At 40.5% G+C, this 18,701-nt stretch overlaps 1 protein-coding gene across 5 annotated transcripts in view; it reads right to left on the reverse strand.

Annotated features, from left to right (window-relative positions):
• The window catches only part of RBBP6 (RB binding protein 6, ubiquitin ligase), a gene marked incomplete at its 3' end in the record, with an annotated part of 29,768 nt that extends 11,751 nt beyond the window's left edge, over positions 1 to 18,017 (reverse strand). For 2 of the 5 annotated variants that reach the window (XM_081170821.1, XM_081170819.1), the window contains exons 1-8: positions 17,308 to 18,003; positions 12,311 to 12,410; positions 8,983 to 9,019; positions 4,266 to 4,310; positions 1,878 to 1,966; positions 1,653 to 1,749; positions 940 to 1,079; positions 113 to 285 (exon numbers count right to left, since the gene is read on the reverse strand). In XM_081170821.1, coding sequence (XP_081026947.1) covers positions 113 to 285; positions 940 to 1,079; positions 1,653 to 1,749; positions 1,878 to 1,966; positions 4,266 to 4,310; positions 8,983 to 9,019; positions 12,311 to 12,410; positions 17,308 to 17,473 — 847 coding nt within the window. In that variant the 5' untranslated portion in view covers positions 17,474 to 18,003. Of the gene's footprint in view, positions 1 to 112; positions 286 to 939; positions 1,080 to 1,652; positions 1,750 to 1,877; positions 1,967 to 4,265; positions 4,311 to 7,528; positions 9,020 to 12,310; positions 12,411 to 17,307 lie in introns of those variants that run through there. The other 3 variants (XM_081170820.1, XM_081170822.1, XM_081170823.1) reach the window with 3 other exon arrangements.
• Between the last annotated feature and the right edge of the window lie 684 nt (positions 18,018 to 18,701).

Here is an 18,701-nt window from a genome sequence, read left to right on the forward strand (position 1 = left end):
TACGCAACACTCTTCTATTCTCCTCAGCTAACGCTAGAAGTGGGGAAACCCAATCAGCCTTGCTCTTCTCCCATCACATTCAGACACACACAAGCCAGTTCATGGAACTCACATTCATCACAGTAGCTGTTTCCACAGCAGGGAATGACCACAGCATCAGTCATTATATCTTTGCAAATCAGACACAAAAGCTCATCTGGAATAGGGTCATCTTCTTCTGAGGAAGACGATGGCTCCTCTGGCAGGAAAGGGGGCTTCTCTTTCTTTCCTATAGCATAAGCAGCACTGAAAACACAGACACACATCTTGGTCTTAAAAAGGTGAGACAATACATGATGTTAAGCATTAAATATATGTGTTTAATATTTATTATTATTTATTCCACTTGTATCCCACCTTTCTGCCCAAAGAACTCAACACTACAATTCCCAGCACTCTTAACAAGCTACAGTTTGTGGATAGAAGTAATGTTCTGTTTATGGTGTGGATTTGACCCAAGTCACAGGCCTAGTCAAATAAATACTATATTCTAACAACATCCTGCCTTATATTCAATGAACTCAAGCAGTTTACAATTTCAAACCAAAACACTGGAGGACAGAATCAAACCAGAATTATCAAAGAGAATAGTTCCAGGAGAAATCAATAAACAGGAGGCTTTCCCTCTACTGCAGCAGCAAAATGGTAAAACCAGGTGTTTCTGGAGGTGTTTTTGAAAAGCAATGTTTTTGTCTGATGCCGAAGACATTGTCTGATGCCATAAATGAACTGTCACAAGCATTCACAATTATTTCTTATTATGACATTTTTATTTTGTTTTTTTAACAAATATGCTGCTTACAATAAATAAGATTCCCTAGTTGCAAAGCTCTAGCTAGGAATATTGAACGTTAGAGACAACATTTCTGTTCTAAAGGTTCTAAAGACCTGCATACTTACGCATCAATAGTTGGGATGGCATATTTCCCTGTGTTTGTGAGCATGGCACCCTTGGTATTAGGGTCCTGCACCTCCATCATGAAACTTCGGGGAATCCCTGTGCTCTTTTTAATCCTGGGAACAGACTCAAAGTTTTTGTCCTATCGAAGGGGTAAAAAACACAAAAGATCTCTCTAAGCTATAAGAGAAAGATTCAACAGCTTCTCCAAACAGAACCCCTGCCCAAATTTAACTAAGCTTCTTGGCTTGTGTTGAAACAACATTGTTCAGGCACATGACATGAACTTTGCAGCTTCACCAAGGATGCTATTTAAGTCAGTCACATCCCATTTGAAGCAGGAAAGAATTGAACAAAATTGTCCACTGCTCTTAGAATGTTTACTGTAAGCTATCATTAAGAAACTACTTTTCATAGCGAGCAGTGCCCCGCAATAATAATCCATGACAGGTAGCCCGCCCTCAACCTCACTGATCTTGCATTACTGGAGTCAGTGATACAAATACAAGGTGGCACTACCAAATGGATCATTGAAGAGACAGACACAATCTGAAAGTGGAGAGAAAGGAGGACTTAACAGGATATTACACTCCCCCATATACAATAAACCAAGGAATAAAACTTTAATTTTCTTGCTACTGGTTTAATGGAGGTCTATGAAAATAAAGATAAACAAGTTAACACTAATCAAAACTTCCATTCCACAGTCCCTTACCCCATTGGTCGGGCAGTTCTTTATGTAATGGCCAGCTTTTCCACAACGAAAGCAAGTGTATGTTGGCGGAGGCGGACCCAGGGGTTTCTTCATGTAACTAAAAAGGTGTAAGAAGAGAAGTGTGTTTCTTTGCTGTTTTGCTTTAATTAAGAAGATAGTAAATCTGTAAATTTTTCCAAAGTTAGCTTTTTTAAAAAATTGGTTTGTGGCATGCTGAAGACTTACTTGATTGGATCATATTCGTGGCCAGACTGTGACATCATAGCTTTAATTTTATCTTCTTCGGAAGCATTGGCTTCAGCCAGATTGGCGGTCTGTTCAATAGGTAATCATTTGACACACACATTAGAAACACATTTAAGTCCATCCAGTCAAAGACAAACACCACTCATCCAATCCTGTAAAGAGCAGCACAAAGCTAACTGAAAGTTGCCTCAAAAACAGCTCTTTAATATCAGATTGTCTTGAAGATGTTCCAGGGAGTCCTTATGCCGTTACATGATGTTTGTGTACTTGCTAACCTAAAATGAAAAGATAAAAAACTCTGCTGGGGCATTCTAACTAAACCTTAGGTGCAGTTTGTATCTTATGTAATGGCTTGTGTAACTGCTCCAGTTTGCCGTGATAAATTTAAATGGTCTGGAGTTAAGTGTTCTGAAAGATGCCTTTTGTAATACTTACAAGATAAAAGGCATTGAGCTGTTTCCTTTTGTAAAGTGATGCTGTTCACTACTGCCTCAATTTGCTATATAATGCTATGCATTATTTATGCTTAAAATATTTAAAAGGACAATGTCATCTGAAAACTGAGGGTTCAGAAGCCCAGCTAGACCACCTTTAAAAACTTGGGAAATGGGCTTGTTATTCCCTTTCAGATGTCTTTAAAAGGAAAATGCCTGAGTGCAAATGAATGTATCAAAAAAACTGCATCGCACCAACGCACAAAAAAATTCAGACAAAATAATTTTCCCCAACTGGAATTAAAGACAGCACAAAATGCTTTGGAAACACAACTTTCAAGATGACACTACCCTTAAGGTGCAAGCCCTAAATGTGAGGCTCCCTTATTGAGCTAATGTTTCCAGAAACTTGGTACCTGTTAGGATGGTTCATTACACTCTATAAACAGATACAAGCAGGGTCTAAGGACTGGTTTACTAACTGTTCAGATATTCAATCACTTAACATTCAGATCAGCCACACATACTTTATACATTCATCCACAAAAGCAACCAGCTAGTTTCAACATTTTATTAAACAGTTGATTAAAATACATATTTTTTCTTAACATTCCAGATTAACAACTATTAAATTGTTCACATTTACAGAAGACTATTTTACAAATACTGAGCTAATTTGTTTGAACCCAAACAGTTTTACAGAACACATCCAATAGCACAAAACATTAGTAGGAATAGACCAAAATTCAAATATGGCATTTAATACATAATAGGAATAAAACAGAAAACTGTTAAACACATTTCCTCTATGCAAAGACTCTGTGCATTGAAGAGGTTTTAAAGCAAGTAACAGTTTTCAACTACTTTATATTACAAAATAGTCAGAAATACTTAAGTTCTCCGTAACTTGTATACCTCTTGGACATTTTTTCACACCTCAATAAAAATAGAACTTGACATGAGCTTACAGAACTGAGGACAAATTTAAGGACAGCACTAATGGAAACCAAACTACAGCTACCTTGCTTGACTTAAATTTTGTATTTGCAAATGCACTTCAGAGTTTCCCAACTTTACTAGATAAAGTTTTCTTGGAAACACATAACTTCAGTCTTTATTCACAAAGGGAACACAAATGTATTAGGTAACACTGCTTAATAGGAATTTTAAAGAGCAGCTAATTTTCTTGATGAGCGTTATCACTAGTGCTTTCCCAGACAAAGTTACACATTATTGAGCAGAAAATGCAAGCAGTTTCATAGCAAAACAAGGCAGATACAACAGTTTCAGAAGGTCACATTTGCTAATATGCCACACATACACATTGGTATATTCCTATAAACAGTTACATTTACGCAGTCTGTGTTCAAACAAATTAGTTGCATAGCTGCTGCCCACTGATACACTACAAATGTACAACTTTTATCAATTTTTATGCAAATTATTGCACTATCACTGACTTTGAATGCAGAATCCCAAAATTATCATGTAAAGTGTCCATGTGATAGGGAAATACTTCTATTTTGGCTGTCACACCGAAAAATCCTAGGAGTCCATAAATAGCCAAAGTATTAAAATTCTTCTTTGTGCTATTTTTCCAATGCAAAATTAATGGAACGTATGAAAGAAACGATAAAACAGCTTCGGAGGTGCTTCTTCTTTGTGTCTTGAAGATGAGTAAAACGGCAACATTATGTTGAGGCTGATAAGGGACTCCCCTTCTATCTTCCCATACTGGGAACTACTCTTTACAGGATAGTTATCAATAAATATACACACATTTTCAATGTTTAGGCTCGGTACTTTTTACTAAAAATGCTTTGCACCAGTAACAGAAACTAACCAGATAAGGATCACAGCATAAAAACATTGAAAATACCAAGCAAGCAACAATTTATTTGGCTATATTTGACAAGAATATATGTATATATACCTTTGTAAGCTGGGCCAGAGAAATAGATGCAGAAGAGTCATCAATCTGTTCATAAAAAATTAAACACACATTCAAGTTCCACAATCAAAATGAAGCAAAATATTTAGCCTCTACTGTGTAATTAAGATCTAGTCCTACAGAGAGGCATTTTTTCAAAGTAATGAAGCCTTTGGCCAAAACATATCATTGTCTGTACAGTTTGTGCAGTCAGGTATACATAATATTCAGTTTCACAAGAGAGCAACTAATGCTGCACTCACTCAATGGAATCAACTCATCAGGCTTATGTTCAGAGATCAACATAAACAAGCCTACATTTTTTCACAATAAAAATAAATTGCTTTTTCAATAGTTAAAAATCTTCATTCTGCATGTAATAGCATGCTGCAGTAGGTTCCACAAAGCAGTCACACAAAATAGCCAAATAATTTCCTATATTAAAAAAAAAAAAAAAATTGGCAGATTTCAAGCCTCTGGAAACTTGTTAATGCTTAACTCAAAAAAGCCAATGTCGATAGCAACAGGGTACTAATTAAATGCTCTGTGGCAGGAAAAGTGTTGGAATTAAGTGCTTAAAATATTTATATGATTCTCAAATTACATTTTTAATGGAAACTATTGAAATAAAGAGGTAACATTTAAAGAATTTTGTTTGTAATATCTAAATCAGTAATGGCAAATATTTTTCGAAGTCCAGGGATCAGTTCAGGAACTTGATTTCTAGCACTGGGCTAAACTGCAGCTATTGTCCATTTAAGAGAAATGGCATAATATAGCAAGAAATCAGACTTTGGTTCTGTGACAAGTCTTGGGATGCTGCTCAGAAAATGAACTAAAGCCCCCTAAAGCAAAATATTTTATTTTGTTGGAGGCGCCATGAGTGTTAAACCAGATTGTGTAGATCAACTTTCTTTCATTTACTGTAGAGCAGTAGCCTTCACTAACCTGGTGCACTCCAGATGCTTTGGTGTGCATCAGCCTCAGCATCCTAAAGACTTGTGCATGCAAGGGCTGATGGGAGTTGTGGTCCAAAACATCCAGAGTCCAGCAGGTTGGCAAAGGCTGCATTCGAACTAACTTTGGAATAAGGCAGCATTCAATATCAGAAATACAGTAATGAGATAAGATAGCCCTTCTTGTGACATAAGGAGTAGAACTCTAGCTACTACTTTAGAAAACAATTTCAATGAAAACATGTATTGCTTCTCATGGTGGTATCTTGCCTGAAGGTACCAGGATTGGGTCTCAAGCGCTTACATGCCTGGCACCAAGTAAATAAAGCCACATTTTTGAGAGGCTAATCCTAGGATACAACATTCAACGTTAAGTTTTAAGACACATTTTAAGTAGTGCCTACAGGTAGCTCTGAAGTGAAAGCAATCAGAAATATAACGTCGTAAAACACTAGCATTGTTTTATGGTCTTCAAGTGTAATGCAAAAAGTTGCTGAAGAAGAAAAATGGATTTATGTTAAGATAATAAAACACACTTTTCCCTTCTAACTCCCAACATTTCAGGTGTTTGTGACTAGTGTTACAATAATGTCTGCCTAAAAGGGGGACAGTGAAACATGGGGTTAGGCAGATAGAAGCTAACCCTGAAAAAGAATCAAGCTTGCCTCTATGGAGTTCTGTAGGACTCTGTTTGGCAGGATGGGAGAACATGCTCGAGTCAATAGGTTTCACACTTTGCCCAAAGTTATGAGGGTACCCCTTTACTTTCTCCTGCTCAAGTGAATAGCTGCCATTCAACCCCACCAGCACTACACTTGGGACATCATTAAGAGTGGATCCTGGTCACCATTCCTGAAGCTGGGTGGCCAGCCTCAGCCAACAGAGTTATTTGCAATTACCTCACCTCCATAATGCCCCACCAATCACAATCAGAGCTATCTGACTACTAACATTTTTTGTAGCTTGAACTATGCAGCAATTTAATTAAAGCAGTTTACTCAAACGCAGCTTTCTAAAGGCAGCCTTTTCAAGAAAATGAGTTCATAACCTGTATCATGGCAGTTATTTTTGTGTGTGGTAACAGGCTGAGCAGGTAAACTGAAGAGCTTCAGGTGTTATTTACTGTAAGCAGCTGCAGCCATATGAAGCAAGTTATGGAACATGGGCACAGAGGTAATATTTCCTGTGGAAAGCACTGAACAGATTACAAGCAAAGCATCGCCTAAGAGAATAGGGACAAGGGAACACACTGCATCCTGGCCTCTAAAATACCACAAGCAAGTGAATTTTGGGTCTCCTAGTAGTTGGAAGTCCTCTGACTGCTCTTATTCCTTTAATGCTAAACTCTTTGGTCTTAAAAGTCATCAATTCCAGTTGAGGTTTCTGTCAGTCCCTGATTTCCATTCCTTTGCATGGCCACAAACAGCTGATTCACATTTCACACCCAGTCAAACCCATGCCCTACAATGAACTCAGAGCGCCACAAAGAGCTAAGAAAACCCCAGAGCCATGGCACTAAGGATCATGTTAGATCCAGCCCTGTACATGATTGAGTTCACAACTTCCTAGATCCCAAGTTATTTGCAACACAGGAGAGGAAATCTTGCCTTCTTAGGAAACCTGACTTGTGGAGGCCTTGTCAAGAACATTAACAGTCTATATTAGATGCAGAAAGCCCACCCAAAAAGTTGTTGTACTTTTTGGATACTAAGACAACAATCAAAGAAGTACTAATTTTGGGAGTTCTTGACAATCCAGAACATGTTGACTTTTTTAGACTACAGAAACCTGCACTCTATACTACTCTCAGCCCAGCGCCAAGCCTCATCTTCAGCCTACAGTTTTTCGCTTTGTCATATACCACATGGAAGCACTGAAGTCTCCTCCCCACCATCTAGACCAAGTTTCCCAGAGCACTGAACATTTCACACAGAATTGGAAAGACCTATTTCCAAAAAGAATTTTCTTTTGAATTCTCAGTTGACATCTGGGCAAGACAGCATAGCAGATGAATTATGTAAAGGAAGTAAGTGTTCCGCCTCAGCTTTAAAGCAGGCTTTAAACAGCCACCCTCTAGGCCAGGAAGTAGTAATCACCTCCAGGTACTTACGACAGGGAAGCTTTAAAAAGTATACACCCATCACCCCCACTTTAGAACGCAAATAAGTTACAATGTGGATAAAAGTTTGTAGTCTAGCAAATTCTGTGGACCTGTTTGCAAGCCTGCTTTAAAAAAACACATTTAAAAAACATTTGATCAAACTACAAGAACTACCCAGATGTATAATAGACATGCCAGGGAACACAATATTCTAAATGAATGTTGAACTTTATTTACGAACATATAGTCGTGTTTATATACATACTAGCAAAGAAAAGGACTGCTCATGAAAAAAGAATTAGGTAAGTGTAGCTTACACAAATCCACTATATTATGTATTACAGCAGTCATTGGGTCACTATAAATGGGAAGCAGTTTTAAAACATGTATGACGAGTTGTCAAATGCAGCCTATGGTTTAACATTTTGAAAGGCTACACAAAGACCAAACATTTCTAGTTAACCATGATTTCATCAATATTCTCACTGGTCACCAAGACCAGTAAATCCACAAAATAACTTTTTGGGTTTCGTTCTTCTAAAAAGAAAGCCACCTACACTTAAACAAGTACACTTAAGATATGACAAGCTGAAAAATAATTAGAACTAGGTTTGCATTATCTTAAATTAAGCAAAACCATACTGAACAGAATATGTGTTAGTACTGGCTAAAATTAATACACCAGAATCAAACAAAAATGCTGCCAATGTTATCATACACAAACAATGGTATGCTACAGAAGGATTTACTAGAGTATTCAATTTAAGTGTTTATCTAATATAAAATAACATTAGGGAATTTGTCTGGTGAAGAGGAAAGAAGTAAGGCAAGTTATCCTCAACTGGGAAGGTTTCTTAAAAAGGTAGCAGGACTTGTAGCTGGGTTGTTATGCCAAAATATGTTTCCTGTATCTTGACTACTGTGACAAATTTAAATTATGTGCTTGCTCACAAAAAAACGGAAGCAAATGCAGGATACCAGTTCTAGATGGTTTAAAAAAAATTCTTATTGCTATTGGAAGTCGTGTGCAAAGACTGTGTATGACAGGGCACATTTATAGCTGCATAAAACTGCTCTTGATGTTTCAACATGTGCCTGAACCCCAAGTTAAAAGGAAAAAAACAACAAGTTTAACACTAATGTGGTTTTTGACAACGTTTTCAAAAACCATAAAGGGAAATACTTAGAACAAAGCCTAGGTGATACAATGCAATAGTGGCAAAAAAAAAGATACACTCCAAATGTTTTTATTTCAAGAAAACAAAAAGGCACACAACAACCTATACAAACATATAACTACTAACTAGAGACACACAGATGTTGAACAAGGTAATCACGTTTAGCAGTGAAACCCTTATCTTACATGATCTATAAACGATCATACAGTATCTGTACAACACATAGTCATACAGGAAATAATCTTGCATTCAATATGCAATACAGTGCGTCACTTTGCACAAGTGTCAATATTCACATTAAAATGATCTGCATTGCTTAATTTTGCTATACTGATTCAAAATACATTGTATTTACAATATAAATGGTTCTCTGTGAGAAATCAATGTAAATTAGTATTTAGAAAAGTATTTTATTGCTACATTACTTTAAAAACATTAAGTGAATGTGTAGAAGGAAAAAAGTGTGATATTGTGTTTTTACATACTGCTTTTGAAGTTCCACTCACTGGATCAGTTCGACTTCTAAAAAGAGAAAATAGAGAATGTCAGAAAAACAGCAATGGCATATAGCACAAAACAGAGGAAACTCCCACCTTAGATACAAACCGTATGCCTGTTTAGGGAAGCTTTTAATGTTTAACAGACCACTGTATTTTAATATGTTGTTGAAAGCAGCCCAGAGTGGGTATAAATAATCTATTATTATTATTATTATTATTATTATTATTATTATTATTATTATTATTAGACTTACAACTTTTACCCATTTCATGAGAGACAGAAGCTGCACAAAGTTATACAAAAGGCCAAATCCCAAAACTGTGAACAAGGAAGCTAACTTGGCCCAGAGAGAACTGTTTATAGAACAGTATTAATCAACTGCATCTCCCACAGAATAGCCATCATATAATGAACACACTTAAGCTTGATTCAGATGTAATGGGAAACCATGGTTTTCTGCTATGTGCATAAGCTATGGTGAGCCCCTCCCCTTCTTTAATGGCTGTGGGTGAGCAGAAGCACCTGCTTTTATACAAAGCACAACTGCCCATTAAATCTTAACTTCGGTGAACTGTGTTTAAACTAAGGTTTGTGATAACAAGGCAGGATTTGAAACTGCTAGCTTCTTCTCGTTAGAAGTTGTTTAAGTAACCACAGCCTGGATGTTACAGAGAACCACACGTTGCTTAAAAGTTACTGATCTCCTCACAATTGTTAAGGAGTGAGTGCATGCAAGTCCAAAGCCAATGTCTGAATAGGGCCTTATACCACATGCCTTACATATTTGTCACTGAAAACAGTTTAAATGTAAGCAGCAAGTAACCCAAGATAAAAGCAATTTTGTATTTAAAAAAAACATTCTCTGAATCCTGCTATTTTGTCGTCTCATTTTTGAGGTTGATATCTATCATGTTTATTACGGGGGAAAGAACTAATCCTAACCATGGTCTCTGGTGGTACAAAGCGAAGGCCACAGGCACACATTAAGTTAAAACTACACATGGGGTGAGGGGATAGTACTGCACACTCAACTAGCATGTTCCATGGTGTGTGTGTGAGGGGTGGGTGGACAGATACCAAGGAATGGAACTCTAAGCAGAAAACTGGTACTTGCACCAGGAATAGTATTTTTCTGTAGGAGGAGGAAGCAGGCTGCTTAAGCGAGCACTGGGGTGGGAAGAATACATGAAGACAGGCATTAAGTGCCTGAATGGTGCAGCAAGACATTTTAGTGTTGGCCTGGCAGGTGGGATGGAGTAGACACCAGACCTGGCCTCAGCAGGCAGCAAAAATTACTCTCAAGAGTTCCTGAGGATATGTTTGTGATACATTTTACCCTACAAATGTACAACATCTTTACCATAAGCAACTCTTGCAAACATAGGCAAATGTGCTCTGTATTCAGACTTTAAAGGAACAAGTCAATGTTCACTCCAGAGTACATTATGCTTTAGTGCTAACCCATCATACCTATGTCAGCTGTGTGGAAGGGTGCCATCGAGTTACCAAGGATCAAACCTAAGACCAGCTCAGTGGTGCTGATAACTCCAAGATTGCAGGTTTGATCCCTGTATGGGGCAGTTGCATATTCTTGCATCACAGGGGGTTGGACTAGATCATCCTTCCAACTCTACAATTCTATGATTTCCTCTTTCTTATTCTCCCCCCCCCCCCACACAAACACACCATTCACATGTTATGCTATTGATGGCTGAGAGGTGATATCATGAACTACCCCATGCTATGACAAATGCACAAGAGGACTAGAACAGTATCTGCTTAAAATATTCAAAACATGATCTTCAGAAGCACAATCCACCAGAATCTTGCCCTGCCCAGCATCCACTGCTCTTGCTTGCTTCCACCCAATTCCTCCCCAAAAGGCAATATGAATGAGTCCTGTGTCCAGGAACTCCTACCCACATGTAGAATGCAGATTTTATTAAGCAATCCGTAGACAAGCCCAAACTCCTATAATGGAAAACCAGTCCCAAGGGTTTCTCTCCTCATCCTGTCTCTACATCCCATAGAAATCTGTTTTCATCATTAAGCTCAACATTGTCTGATCATAATTAATTTTATAATGAATCATAATGTGAAAAAGCCACTCCTTTTACAATTTAATCTCTATCATCCCAAAGTCAATCCAAACATAAAATATTCTATCTCCAGGAGATGTTCAGAATTGGGCCTATTGCCAACCTGAACTTCAAGAATCAGCCCCACACTCAGGATTTCAGTCTAGTTTATTTTCCAAATTCCAAAACTGCAGGAACACAAGTCTATTCACTGGAGAGGAATAATCTACTTCAAGTGCCTCTAAGTAAAAGAATGTAAAAAATTAAACAAGAATAGATGTAGGGCTAATTCTTGGGCACAGCCGTTTAAGTTGGTCAGCTGAAACGTGTGCAGAGGAGGGAGACCTAGATGATCAAGGGTCTGGAAACCCTGCCTTATGAACAACTGTTGAAGGAGTTAGGGATGTTTAGCCTGGAGAAGAAACAGGTGACAGGATAGCCATTTTCAATAGTTGAAGAGTTGCCACAAGGAAGATGGAGCAAATTTGTTTTCTGCTGCTCCAGAGTAGACGATCCTAACCAATGGATTCAAATGACAAAAAAAGAGATTCCCCCAAAAAGAGATCCCCCCCCAACATTGGGGGGGGGGGAATCTGATGGTAAGAGCTGTTTAGCAGTGGAACAGACTCCCTTGGAAGGTGGTAGACTTCCTTTTGGAGGTTTTTAAAGTTGGGATAGCTGTGATGCCAAGTTGTAGGGGGTTGGACTTCATTCATGCATGACCCTCAGGGGTCCATTCCAACTCCGATTCTTCATTTTCAAAGGACTACCAGAAAGGGCACAGTATAATTTTAAAGTATTATTCAGTAAACAAAATAACCTTTTTGACTTTATTGTCCCACTCTCACCAAACATATCAAAACACATAACTTATTACCAACTAGAAGCTGGATGTGCCTAATCCACTCACATGGAACTCAAGACTGCATGGGTGGGGGAGAGGATACTGATGGAAATCCTCAGCAAACTAGCAAGTAGAAAACTGCTTTTCCTGTAACTTCTGTTAGAAAGTGTAACTTCGTCAGGAGAATAAATAGGAATGTAACTGCCATAGACTGAAATGGAAATGTGCAACTTACATATGCTGGCATGGTCAAATATGACAAAATGAATTTGCATGCATGTTTTTCATGTAGCAGAAATAAACTATGTTTCTTGCATCACTAAGCTTCTACATGTTAGTTAGAACCCATATGTTTATTTTAGTACTTGGAACAAAAAAACAGACACTTACATGACATAAGTTTTGCTTGTACATTTTACTCCACCAATAGGAATTCTTCTGACAATAACAGATGAGTTCTTGGGGATCAGGGCATTATCATCAGTATATTCTAGGAAAGGAGAGAAAAAACATGTATGCTTGGTTCAGAATAAAAGAAAAGAAAACCAATGTGGAATTTTCTCAAAATAGGCCACAAAACCCTGGGACTTTTCAGCAATTGTAACCATTTGGGATCATTAATACTTATCCCACAATTATTGAAGTAGCATTTGGTGGAACTTGGACCACTTTCCTTAATATACCCAAGACCTGTAGAATGAATACTAATGAAAATGTAATTTATTAGGACACTGGCTAAAAGCACAGTATGACAGGACCATATTTAGCATCTTTGGGATAGTTTTAAAATGCTAAATGGACCCTGCCAATTAAGAGTGCACTCCAGAACAAGGATTTCATAGGGAGATATTTAAAGCAAAAGATAACTTATGTACAGAGTGGTCTGGAACTTCACACTGTATTGGGAATGCACACTCTGTCTGCAACCCTATAAATGTATACTCGAAAGTAAATCCTACTGACTGCAACCTAAGACTATGAATTTGTAGTCTAGTTTGCAAAGTGTTCCCAAGAAAGCTGGTATGGCAGTTACTATATAACAATGATCTGAGCTGGCAATTTCACTGGACTTACCCTTTTGGGAATACTGAAAAATGTTCTACCTCTTTTTGCCAAAATCACATAACCAAAATGTTAGCTTGTCCTTGTGAAAGGTTGCAAAGAACAGGATGTGTTAATATACAAACCACAAGTTTAGTATTTGGATTACATGGATCTCCCCCCCCCCATTATAAAAGGTTTATCTAATAACAGTTATACTTGGAGTAGATTCGCTGAAATGAATGAACACAACTATCTTAGGTCCAGCAATTCCAATGGGTTTAATCAGAGAGGGAGTTAGTTGGATTCCACCCAAAATGTTTAAGCCACCCAACCCCATACATTGAAATCATACCTCTATTTCTTTAAAAAGCACCCAGTTATAAAATTAACACATGGCTCCATAGTTAGGATGGGTGCTTACAACTAACTACCCCCCACCAGCCCGGAGCTGCTAATACCATTATGCCAATGTAGATGTTTTAACACACATCATATATGCATGGGCACAATAAGCTAACAGTGCATTTGGTGAAGATGTCTCTGATTTTCCCTGGACAAGAGCATAAAAATGGCAAGCATAATACACAACTGAATTTCCCAGGGACCTGGTGGTTGTTTTTTTAAAACTCCAGATAGTTCAGCAACTGAAACAGCTATTGTCATAAAAATTTAACTAGCTGACATGAAAATTAATTAAATAATTCACTGTACAATTCTCTTGAGGAAATAAATGGCTTGTGTTCACATCAAGAACTTGCCATAGTTCACTTTTCAACTTATTGTCCCAAACAGTCTTTCTACAGTCTCTTCTGGAATTATACACACTTTCCAGGAATTAACACAAAACTTGAGTAATGGTACACATACTTTTTTTTGGGGGGGGGGAACAAGGAGCGTGAAGATAAATGTGACACAGCCTATTTCCCCCCAGGATACCTGTCTGGGGTGCCTTACTAGATGAACTACTATAACCTTGCTGCCTAATAAACATTAATCCAATTGCCTAATTCAGTCCTGACACATCTAATCTACATTTACAGTGAACTCTCTCAGTGGGGTGCATGCCATTTTCAGTGAGCAGTTAGTTTGGAGCTTTTTGCCTGCATATGACAACCTTGGGGACTTGCCTTAGACACACAATGCACATACATGCAGGACAAACATTCTCTCTTCCATAAAGTCTTGTACATATGAGAGGCTTTTGTGGCAGTCTGAAGTCTGCTTTGTTTGCCATGATTTGTGGTAACAAGCACAATGTTTAAAATGCACATATCCTCAGCAGGGCCAACATGACTTGTACTTTCCTAAAGATTCACATAAAGACAGTCTTGGTCCACTTTTTAGCATACCAAGGAGGTTACTGAGATGAGTGTTGACATTATCAAAGTCACTGCCCACCAGGCCTACCACCAATCAGGAAACGAATCGTATCCAGTGTATTCACCCTAGGCTGTCATAAGTCAAAGATAAGGAACCTGTTTCCTCCAGATGTGGGAGGACTAGATTTCCAGTCACCCCTGACTATGCTGTTTGGAACTCATGGGAGCTGGGAGGCCAACAATACCTGGAGAACACAAGTTCCCTATTCCTGACATAACTGTTACAAAGCACCCCTCCTCATCCTAGGCTCTTACAGAGTGTCCCTATACTGTACCAATGGTGAAATCAGGAGATCGTAAATCTACTCAAGCAGCTCTATTCATACACAAATTCAGTATGTATGTTTTGACATAACACCATATGCCACACCATCAGGCAGCAAGGATAATAAGATTTTAACTAATTCAGAGGTAATTAGGCCACCAGTGGCTATTAGCCATGATCTAACTGCTTAAACAGTATGTGGAATCTTGGAACCGCCGGAAACTGGGAGTGAGTGGCTTGGAATGGCTCATGCCAACAACTGTTTACCACGCACTTCCTCTGACACATCTGCTGCTACAGACACCAGCTAATCAGGTCACCTGAGCCTCACTTGCAGTCAAAACAAAAAAAACCTAAGGGGCCTTGTTAATGGATTCAACAACTTCTGATGGATTCAACTATGACCAGATACAAGCCAAGCTCTCTACTTATTTATCATATAAAAACTAGAATATTTTTCTAGGTATTTATTACATATTCAGGGAAGCAGCGTAAAGATTTTGTGTACCAGTCTGGTATTGGAATGGGAAACTAAGTAACACTGATGAAACAAGTTTTAAACTGTTTCCGCAATTCAACTGTTACCTTTAGCACACTAGGTAGTGTTGGGGAAGCATGTGCTTCAAGCTGCTGTAAGGACTACTGAAGTAACATAGTGTTGCAGGCACAAAAGTGCTATATAATGTAACTTTAAATTGCTTACATGAGTAGTTGCATTCTTTATCGGCCATATACCCTTGGGTCTGGGGTGGTGAGACCTAGAAGATCACAAGACTAAAGATGCTACTACCTTAGTAATTCATCTCACCACATACAGGGCAACAGCTTGACCACTGGCTACCCATACACACACCAATCTATGAAAGGAAGGTAGGTAACAGAAAAGGTGTACACAGTGGTGTGAGCCCTCCAGATTTTTAGGACCACAACTCCCATAGTTTCTGACCCTATGCTTGTTAGGGCTGATGGGAGCTGTTCTCTAAAACATCAGGCTGGGGATGGCTAAGAGTCCTGGACAAAGACTAAGGAGTTCCAGGTTCAAATTCCCAATATTGCCCACAGCTTAACTGTGGGCCCTCACTTTTCCTATGCCTAGCTCAACAGTGGAGCATTTGCTTCGTATTTTTCCCTTTGTATTTAGCCTGTTGTAGAATTGGGGGTTAGTTTTTGCTGCCCAACTCACCAAGGGACTCTGAGTTCCCTAAGTCCATAATGGGTCAGAGATGGATGGAGGCAGGATCCAGTGAAAGCAAGGCAGATCTTTATTTTTCTGTTATAACAAAGCCACTGCCTCCTTGTAAGGAGGTGAGAGATCCAGAACAAAGATGTGCAAGCCCCTTTAAAGACTTTATACATTGCCCAACCCCTTAGCCAAAGACCACCCTAAAAACATCATGAACAAGGAGGCAGTCTACAACAAAAAACTGAGAGTGAGGCTCCTCTCCTGCCTGCCAGGATACCTAATAACCTTTTAACTAATTGCATTACAGTGGAACCTTGGGTTGTGAACGTGATCCATGCGGGAGGCGACTTAGCGCTTCAGCACATGCGCCGAAACCCGGAAGTAACCCGTTCCAGTACTTCCGGGTTCAGCACGTCCGTAACCCAAAAACGCACAACCCGCAGTGATCGCAACCCCAGGTATGACTGTACCTGGGCAGTCTGACCATTCTTTTGAGATCGTAAATACTTATTTCTTGAATCCAGGTCACTTGCTATTCATACACAAAATACCCCCTTAAAATGGGATTTGAAGAATTTGGAACTGAAATAACTATTGGGAAAGGTTTCTCTTCTAATATTAGGGGAGCCAATATAGCTTCTGGGATTGTTCTGTGTGCTAAAATAATGGGCAATTTTCTCAGGAAATATTTCCTAAATTTTGAAGGATGAAGGATTGGTTTTCTGTGGAGTGTGTGTCTGATATGTGTGTGCATCCTAAAATTTTATAACAACCCTTAAGCAATTTTAAAACTTGCAAAGTGGAAAACCCCAGGTTTAAGCTTTGGCATCTTTGGTAAGACTGGGAATTTCCCCAGCCTGACATCATAGGGAGCCTCTGGCAGCAGTCTTCAATACTGTCAGGCCTGAGTCCTACCTGTAATTCAAATATGCATTGAGAAACCCACTGGACACTTAACATCTGAGTTCAGACCATGACCCAGTAGAGAGTCCCAACCCACCAGCTGAAGACCAAAGGTGTCAATGATACTGAGCTAAACAGGCCCAGTGGCCTGACTCTGCAGAAAGCAAAGTGAAAACATGTGAAGATAAAGACCTATACCTTTTGGAGAAAAGGTGGCCTAGCAACCCTCCTAAGGGAAGGGGCTTCCTGAGTCAAGGATGTTTGTCACTCCTGCCCCGATTTAGACTGTGGCTGCATACATCACCATCCATACATCTAAAGCACATCTCCACCCCTCACAAGGCCACAATTCCCAGCCCCCGGGATTATTTCTGCTCCCTGTGTGTGTAAACGTGCCTTTTAAACCCATGTTGTTGTGTATATGTGTACGCATCATGTGGGTAAGCTCGTGCGGGGGGGGGCCTGGATCGCGGGTGGGTGGGTGCGCGCGCGCTGTGTGTGAGGGATGCTGGTCGTGTCCCCACAAGAGGAGAGGAAGAGAAGAAAGCCAAACGACGACGACACGAGAAAACAGAGCACGAGAGCCTCCCGTCGTCGTCGTCGTCCTTCCTACCTTCTTTGGTCTGAGCGTTAGTGATCTGGAGGTCGCAGTCGCCGGCCTTGAGCTTCTCGCGGCCCATGATCTGGCGCTTGAGGTCGCAGAGCGAGATGTGGAGCCCATCGAAGGTGACCGTGTCATACTTGAGCTTCGAGGAGAACTTGTAGTGCACGCAGGACATGGCGGTGGAGGGGAGGGAAGGACGGGGGGCGCTACGCGGGTGGGGGATGGGCAGGCGCCGAGACTACGGCGGCGGTGGGCGGGGAGGGAAAGATGCCTCGAGGAAGAAAAAGGGCCGCGAAGGGCGTCCTCCCGTGTGAGGCGGCGGCTTCTTCCTCCTCAAAGGCCGCCTCGTTCCGCCATGGTCCTCCGCGACGGCAGCAACGGCGGCTCCCGTCAGGCGTTGCGTTGGGCCGGCTAGGCCGCCATCATGGCGGCGGCGGCGGCTTCCTAAAACTCCTCTCTTCTCCTCTTCCTTCCTCCTCTTCCTCGGTCTCCCTCCGTTCCTTTTCTTTCTCCTTCTCCTCCTCCTCCTTCGTCGTCGTCTTCGGCCTCGGCCTCCAACTCCTTCCCCTCACGACGCCGCTACCGCTCCTCCGCTCGATGGGGTTTCCCGGCCAGCGACCGCAGGGGCTGCGGAGGGAGGGAACGGCCGCTCCACGCACAACAGCAGCGCAAGGCGCAGGCGGTTCCTCCCCCCTCCCAGGTTACTGGTCTGCGCATGCGTCACAGTGCGCCACCTTCGGCCTCACGTGACCCTGCGCATTATGACAAAGAAAAGGGCGGGGGTGGCAGGGAGGGAGGGCAAAGAAGGAAGGAGAGCGGTGCTTTCCGGGCTTTAGCCCTCCGCCTCCTTCACCTCCTAGCCTTCCCCTCTCAGCCGCGTGACCCCCCGGGGCTCCTCCCTCTTAAAGGCGCAGGCAGCAAGGGCACGGGGGACCTTCTAGGAGAGAAGATGGTGGATGGGGGAGATGGGAGATGGTGGATGGGGGAGAGGAGGGGGCTGGCTTTGGTGGCATGCAGCCCTCTTGCGGCTTTCAGAGATATATTTCAAGGATACCTATTTAAATTTCGCCCTGTCCATTGTTTATTTTATATAAAAGTCTAATATAAGGAATATACATATTATTTATTTATTTTTTTAAAAAACAGTCCAATATATGAAATATACGCACAAGGATACAGTATAGTGGTACCTCAGGTTACATATGCTTCTGGTTACAGACTCGGCCAAATCAGAAATATTACCTCGGGTTAAGAACTTTGCTTCAGGATGAGAACAGAACTTGCACAGCGGCAGCGCGGCGGCAGCAGGAGGCCCCATTAGCTAAAGTGGTGCTTCAGGTTAAGAACAGTTTCAGGTTAAGAATGGACCTCTGGAACGAATTAAGTACTTACCGTATTTTTCG

The sequence above is a fragment of the Podarcis bocagei genome (assembly GCF_964188305.1).
Source record: "Podarcis bocagei genome assembly, chromosome: 14".
In the NCBI taxonomy this organism is placed as follows: domain Eukaryota; kingdom Metazoa; phylum Chordata; class Lepidosauria; order Squamata; family Lacertidae; genus Podarcis; species Podarcis bocagei.